We start from the raw sequence: 7937 nt of genomic DNA, 5'->3' as shown, positions 1-7937 counted from the left end.
AATTCTAATTTTTAAATAAAAATACGTAAATACCCATAAAGTCAAATATTTAAATGTTAAAAAATACATTTTGTACAGATAATTTATGCCAAGGTAATTGGTTACTAGAGTCAACAAAACATTAAAAGAATCATACACTAATTTTTACTCTTTACATTTTCTGCCACATCAAACAGAAAGAAGAAAGGAATTGTCAAAAGAGCCATCAAGTTATGACACAATTTAAAGCAGGCAAAAAAAAAAAAACTAATAAAGTAGCTATCATAATTTTTTTCTTGGAAAATCAAATAGCTATCATAATATAGTAATTCATTTTCATTCATTTTCATTATAAGTGGAAATAATATATATTCTTGAGGGAAATAATTCACACTGACAACACTGAAAACAAGAAAGAAAATGACTAGTTGAGGAAACAAACACATTTACTCAAAAATCTAATCTTGAAAATGGACTAAGACAATAACATTTATGGACCGCCCTTAGACGTCCAAGTCCCACCTTTGTAAAGAAGCTCCTAGTTATAATTATTCTTTTTTGAACAGAGAAAATTCTTAATTATTAATCATATCACAAGAGAAAATCATAATTTTATTTTATTTTTCGTATAGAACATTGCTTTTCTTGCTTTTAGAGCCTGTTTGATCTGATTTTTTTTTAATTTAAAAGTTATTATGAAGTTCTTATAAAAAATAATAACTTTTAAAATTAAACTAAAATTGTTTGATAAATTTATTTTTATAAGTTTAATTTTTATTAAAATTATCATAAAAGGTATTTATTTTTTTTAAAAGGTAATATTGTAATTATTTTTAACAAATAAAGATATTTTTGGAATAAAAATAATTTTTTTTTTATATTTTTAAAAAAAGAGAAGAAAAAGTTTCATATTTAGAGTTTTTTTTAAGTTTTTTTTTAAAAAAATAATATTTTTTTAAGAACTTTTCAAAAAATAATATTTAACCTGATTTTTATTTTTAAAAAATAGATAAGTTGAAAAAAAGTTAGGTCAAATATGTACTTACTTCATAAACCTTAGGTTAATTAATGATTAGATTGATTTCTAATTTTTTTTAGCATAAAGAGAAAATTATGAATGAATTCCATTTTTTTCCTTCTGTTGACTCTTGAGTCTCTCTCTCTCTCTCTCTCTATTTCTTTAATGGCGAGACAAGGAAACTCATTTGAAATCGAGCTATAACTGCAAATAAGGAAAGATAGTATTTGTTTCTCTCTCATTCATTCTCAAAAAAAAAAAAAAAGAATTCCTATTTACGGCGCAAATCCCAAGGGGGCCTCATTGGACTCTCCTGCTTTCTTCTTCTTCTTCTTATTTTCTCAGGTTCGTTAAAATTCGTTCTCGCCTCCGTTTGTTTCGCGGGAAAAGAATCTCCTCCTTTTCTTTCCGAAGTATGTTTCGAATCGATTCTTTGTTTGTATTTTGCGAAGAATGCTGTTTTGATCGTTTCACAACTTTTTTTTTTTTTAATTTCGCTTTGATGTGCTTTGGTTTTTTTACTCTGCTTTTTTTATTTAAAAAAAAAAGAATGCTATTTTTGGAATGAAATTGTGGAATTTTTTATTTTTTAGAAATGAAGCTTAATTAAATAACGTTAAAAAGTGACGGATCTGCCTAGAAATAGCAAAATGTCTCTCCAAATTTACTTTTTTTTTTCATTTTTGTTGTGATCATTATTGTAAACTCTCAGCAAATGCATAAATTTTAAATTTGATAACTTTTTGAACTGAAAATTTATTAGTAATGCAGGTAAATTTGAAAGTTTTAGTATTCATATTATAAGTTTAGATCTTAGCAAGCTGGCCAAATTCATGTAGCTGGAAAAGTTCCAATTTTTGATCTTTTGCTTGAGTTTTTGAATAAAAATGGGCAAATCCCGGGCGGACAAATATATAAACTATTGTTTCATTAATGGAGGAAAGGCAATGAAGATGTCCTAGTTTGTGGCATCGTTTTTTTTTTTTGGTTCTAACTCTTAATGGAATAAGTAGTTATAGATTGTTATAAAGAAAGCTTAAGAGTAAAAGAAAATGGGGCCATGTTTGTTATGTTTCTTTGTTCGTCATTTCTGTTATATTGCTTTAGCTATTAAACAGCTTTAAGTACTGAAATTTGGCTGCTCTGCTGTTGACTATAAGTGTAGGAATTTCTTTGGTTGCATTTTGGGACCCTAAATTTGGATTTGGATATCAAATATTTTGACTTACTTAAAATTCTTGAATTTGAAAATATTCAGTTTGGATCTGAGATTCAAGATTTTAATTGGATTGGATTTGCAAAATACCAATCTTGAAAAGTAATTTGAAATCTTAAATTTTGCCCTTTCGAAAATTCCAAATGGATCTGGCTTAATTTCAGATCCAGCTTCTTTAAACCAATCCCCAATAAATAAATTTGAACTTAAAATCCAAATCCTACTCCTCTAATGCTGGTTCAATGGAAAATGTTATGCATCATATGCTGCCTTTATTTCTGCTAAAGACAACTTCGGTCATTGTCTTTATTACAAGAGGATGCTTTGTTTGTGCCTTCTTTAACCTTCTCTTTTTTTCAAATGATATGTTGATACAGGTACAGCTACTGGTTCTTTGACACCAGAACGTAATTTTTGCTCACATGAAATTGAGAAACAAATACTCTGCTTGATAAATTGGACACTACAGTTAAAAATGTCGTCTGCAAGCAAGGCTGATAGGAAGGCAGCTCTGGATGTGGCATCGTGGTTTTTCAATGTTGTCACATCTGTGGGTATAATCATGGTCAATAAAGCCTTGATGGCTACGCATGGCTTCAGTTTTGGTATGTTCTCAATGAACAGTTTACTTGCAAATTATGATAAACTTTGCCTTTGCATTACATACCTAACAGATCATGCGCTTTATGTTCATTGTGTTTCTATATAGTCTTGTTATTCCATGGGTCTGAGCTCCATATGATCAACCTAAAAGGGTGAAACAGAGTAGCAAGACAAATAGTTTTTGAAGGACATTGATTTGGTTTTCCCATTCGCTTAGGATGTGTTTGTTAGTTGAATAGGAAAAGCAAAGAGAAACCCAGAAGTTTTATTGGGGAAAAAGTTATCTTCCTATATTCTTTTTTCCATTTTATATGCCAAAAAATAATATTTTCTTGAAAAGTTCAGTCCATTATTAAATTAGGAAAATAATTATATGTGGTCAAAGCTAAATAAGTATAAAAGCAATCTTCTTTTGACCCATAGCAGAAATTTGGTTTATAGCTAATAGTCAGACAATCTCAAACCTTACAAATCATCCATCTTAAAAGATTGCCCCTGTCAACTAGGACAATGGTTCCTCTTCAATTTTGGTTTAGATTTTGAATGGAAACAGCTTAAGGACCATTTAGTTTTGGAAAATGTACCTCATTTTCCATTTCCACTTTTACTTACATTTGGAAGAAGATAAATGAATTGTTCAGCAATTTTAAATTGTTTCTCAACTTTCCATAGAACTAGTAAAACAAGGTTTCCCAGATTTAGTTATTTACCAGTTTACGTAGATTATATTTAGAGTAAAAGTGGAGATGAATCATGGAAAATACTTCAAAACTCAAGCAGGCCCTAAATTTTTGGAAAGGCTTAGTAACTGTTATAGACATGAACAAATAAGTTAACTATGCAGGAAGATATATGTCACACCACTCTATATAGGACATTACAATTTTGTATAGAGATATGACATTTATGTGGAAAAGTATTTGCTTAAGAACCCTCTGGACATATTCTAAGGGGTTGAAGACTTGAAGTTATTTGATGATGTTTTGCAGTTGCATTTTGTCAATGCAAATATGTATATCTAGTTACTTTACATCTCAGATGGAATCTAAGCATGGTTTAAACAAATACTATTATATTGTAAAAATACAATTGGATACACAAGTTTAAGAAATTTATTGGAAGATTCCAAACCAGACTTTAGAATTATGAATATGTTGAGGTATAATGCCTTTCTAATGGGGAGAACTTTTATGAATAGATGAAGGTGAAGAAGTGAACAGAATTTTTAAAGTTGGATAAACAAAGAATTGTTTTCATTTTAATCTTACATATGAAAAGTCCCCAAGGGGTTACCCCAGCAGTCAGAACTTGAGCCTCCATCTTGGAGATCCTTGGTTCAAATCCTATGTGGGGTGAGATTTGTGGGATGAGAGAGGGCTACCTCCCATTGTGTAGCTCAAAGCTCTTGATACCAAAAAAATCTTACATATGAAAAATATATCTTGTTTTGACTATGTTGCTTCTGATGAAGCAAGTCAAATGTTAACAAAATTTACCTGAGCATTTCTGGCAAACCCTGATGTTGTGTCCCATTTATTACTGTGCTGCAGCTACAACATTAACGGGTTTGCATTTTGCTACAACAACCTTGTTGACTGTTCTTCTTAGATGGCTGGGTTATATTCAGGGCTCTTATTTACCATTACCCGAGCTTCTCAAATTTGTCTTGTTTGCAAACTTCTCTATTGTTGGAATGAATGTGAGTTTGATGTGGAATTCAGTGGGCTTTTATCAGGTCAGCCTTAGTGACTTAGATTATTATTATTATCTTCTATGTTTGATCTCTTGGAACTATGATACATTGTTTTCTTTAAAAAATATTCTCAGATAGCAAAGTTGAGCATGATACCAGTATCTTGCTTTCTGGAAGTTGTTTTCGACAAGGTCCGCTACTCAAGGGATACGAAGCTTAGCATAGTAGTAGTTCTCCTTGGAGTTGCAGTCTGTACTGTTACAGATGTGAGTGTCAATTTCAAGGGTTTTTTAGCTGCTGTAATAGCAGTCTGGAGCACAGCCCTCCAGCAGTATGTAAGTAACTCTGCACCAATATCCTGATTTTGTAGAAGATGCAATAAGTTGGAAGAAGATTTTGGGTAGTATGTCCAATAATTTTATGATTGAATAAGGTTCAATATGTGTTTGTCATGGCTGAAGTCCATTCAGGAAATGAGACATCAACCATACCTAATCTTGTTTACGGATTGATGTTTTGGGTCTTTCTTTTTTATTCTTTTCCTTCTTTGTTTCAGTATGTACATTTTCTTCAAAGGAAGCATTCTTTAGGATCATTCGATTTATTGGGACATACTGCTCCAGTACAAGCTGCAAGCCTGCTGTTAGTTGGTCCTTTTGTCGACTATTGGTTAACAGAGAAAAAGGTTTATGCCTATGACTACACTGTGATATCAGTGGTAAGGTTCTTATCAGAGTTGAATACGCTTTAGTTGTTAAGCATGACTTATAATACTGCTCCATTTTACTACCATCTGCATACTCATGAAATCATTGTGGCTGATCAATTATTTAATGCATGTTGTGTTTATACTTCTAAATTAAGTTATATTGGTACATTTATGGATAAACTTCCATTTATAATGAGCATTCACTCTTTATCTGCAGCCTTTGAGTGTTCATAAAATGCTAAATGTCTTTCATTGTCATTGCAATAGCTAGCATTCCCAATTATGGCTGTTATTATTTGCACCAGCTTATTCATTAGGGCCATTGTCAAAGTTGGTGCTTTTGTATGTCTAGAACAATTTTATTTTGGTACTCTCATTGTGACACATCTAATTGGCACAAAAAGGAGGGCAGGAGGATACACCTGACAGACCCAGAAAAAGCTCTTTGGTTGCTAACAATAATGTGAGAATGTCTTTGTATTTCTTTGTGTTCCTACTGAGAGGTGATTTCCATTCCTGCACATGGTTATGACAGCTATGCACAAAGAAGAAAATATGGAAGATTCGAATATCAATCTTATCAATTTCAGATCTTCAAGTGCAAATGGTTCTGTCTTTTCCCCCTCTCCTACCAAACTTTCCTAAAATACAAGAGCAGCAATACCTCTAGAGCACAACTCACACTGCCTAGGATAACTAATTCATTAGTTTTGACTGTTTTAGCTTATTGGAATGCCTGATAATTGATTGAAGAAGAAAATTAGCCCATTGCTTGGCACTGAAGTTGTTATCACCAGGCTAGGGAAGTACTTTTATAATGTTATTAGTAAAGCTTAATTATTTGATACAATTTTTTGAGTGCTTTATATATAGATAGTTCTCTCACTCTCTCTCTCTCTCTCTCTTATGGATATGCATTTTGCTTGAATAACCAATCAGTGAAATGATCTTAATGAGAAAGAGTAATCTTGTCTTCCATTTAAAGCATGATTTGCCAATTTGGGTGTAGTTGTCCATGTTTTTATCTTTAAAATAGAAGTCAACTATTGGTTTCCTTACTTATTTTGGGTTGGCATAAATGTATGCTAAGTTTCTGCATCAATTTGTGCTTCCACAATATTTAATATATCAGCCATTCCAGAGTAGAGTTGGGTTTACCTCCTTCTCAATCCTCTGACAAATAGTAATTCACATGCTATAAATTCAAATAGAAAAGAGGTATTTTAATAAGGTTCTTCTTTTCAAGGTTTTATAAGCTGTGTCTAGTTGCATATCTGTATTTTAAGTTTAAAGGTATAGGACTGGCATGCATTCTTAGCCACTATGTTGATTTTGATTATTTGCTCCTCTTTTCTTTTATTTTTTTGTAATCCAGCTGGCTGCAGTTAACCTTCCCATTGCATACATTACATGACATTTTTAGAATTTGAAAGCATTGAGTGAGATCATGCTTCTAACATCTTATGCTTAAAATTAGGATAGTGAAAATGGTAGATGATCCTTGTCTGCTGGTTTTTGTGAACAACATTACAGCCCAGACCTAGAATCTCAACCCCAAGCCTCATTTCCTCACATCCTCCGAATCACCAGATATTTTGTCCTATGCTGTCTCCAAAATGGAGGACCATGGTTGTAAAGTCTACTTTCGGTAGTGCATGTGCAAGTTAATGTATGAATATAAACAGATTTTGCTTGGAGATAATCATGACTACTGTAAATGATATGTGATGCTCTTTGCTTGCAGTTTTTCATAATCCTGTCGTGCACCATTGCAGTGGGGACCAACCTCAGCCAGTTCATCTGCATTGGCAGGTTCACGGCTGTATCATTCCAAGTGCTTGGCCATATGAAGACTATTCTTGTCCTCATCTTAGGGTTCATTTTCTTTGGGAAAGAGGGTCTTAATCTACACGTAATTCTGGGCATGGTCATTGCAGTAGGAGGAATGGTCTGGTATGGTAATGCCTCATCCAAGCCAGGAGGGAAGGAGCGTCGGATTTATCCAGTTCCAAGCAACAAGTCGCAAAAACAGGATGAGTTATCAGATTCCACCGAGACAGACGAGAAGGTCTAAAAAACTCAGTCACAGGTTTAACAAAGTAAAAGGAAAAGATATATATATATATATGAGAGAGAGAGAGAGAGCCGTTTTAAGTCAGCGGATTCCAGGAACCTATTTACACAGAGGAGCAAAATTCCAAATCACTATAATTTTTTTTTTCACACATCATGGTTAATTATTTTCCTGTCCTTGAATTTATTCACGTGAAAGGATGCTGTTGAGAGGGAGCAAATTCCCTGCAGAAACAGCATTTTTTACCCTCTAATAATACTTTTAATAGTAATTTATTTCCTTGCTTTTCAATCTATTTTCCCTTGTTGTTGGTAATGTATAAGAACCAGGCTTGTATCCTTTTGTCCATTTGTCTAATTATTCAGGTAGCCCTACATGGGTGTTAATTGAAATGCAGCGTCGGGTTCTTCTCCTGGCTTTACGTCGATAAATTTCCCTTTGCATGTGAGACAGGAAACTAATAAATTCCAGGCTTTTTTTACTATTGGTACTGGGGCTAGCAAATGTGAGTACTGTCCAGGGATCAGAACACTTAAAGATCTTACTAAATGCTGATATTTGATCTGTGTGTATACATATAAATGCATGAGCCATGAGAGAAGAAAACAGGGGAATCCTTGAATGTTTGAGCTTTTTTTCAACAGG

General features: G+C 32.8%; 1 protein-coding gene across 2 annotated transcripts; it reads left to right on the top strand.

Annotated features, from left to right (window-relative positions):
* LOC18611708 (UDP-galactose transporter 2) lies at positions 1227–7679 on the top strand. 2 transcript variants are annotated; one of them, XM_007048105.2, is made up of 6 exons: positions 1227–1410; positions 2591–2818; positions 4367–4551; positions 4644–4844; positions 5066–5227; positions 6963–7679. In XM_007048105.2, the coding sequence occupies exons 2-6, from the start codon at positions 2689–2691 to the stop codon at positions 7290–7292; spliced, it is 1008 nt and encodes a 335-aa protein (XP_007048167.1). In that variant the 5' UTR covers positions 1227–1410; positions 2591–2688; the 3' UTR covers positions 7293–7679. The 2 variants fall into 2 exon arrangements, with proteins under 2 accessions (XP_007048167.1, XP_007048168.1); XM_007048106.2 differs by having other exon boundaries at positions 1230–1342.

This window comes from Theobroma cacao, chromosome 1 (genome assembly GCF_000208745.1).
Source record: "Theobroma cacao cultivar B97-61/B2 chromosome 1, Criollo_cocoa_genome_V2, whole genome shotgun sequence".
In the NCBI taxonomy this organism is placed as follows: Eukaryota; Viridiplantae; Streptophyta; class Magnoliopsida; order Malvales; family Malvaceae; genus Theobroma; species Theobroma cacao.
Note: the sequence above shows the minus strand (reverse complement) of the source record. Positions and strands in the feature narration are given on the sequence as shown.

Excerpts from the sequence above, each read along its gene's own strand:
- LOC18611708 (XM_007048105.2), top strand. The coding sequence starts at position 2,689 with ATGTCGTCTGCAAGCAAGGCTGATAGGAAGGCAGCTCTGGATGTGGCA. Across the intron at positions 2,819-4,366 it reads TACGCATGGCTTCAGTTTTG|CTACAACATTAACGGGTTTG; the intron begins GTATGTTCTCAA and ends ACTGTGCTGCAG. Across the intron at positions 5,228-6,962 it reads ACTACACTGTGATATCAGTG|TTTTTCATAATCCTGTCGTG; the intron begins GTAAGGTTCTTA and ends CTTTGCTTGCAG.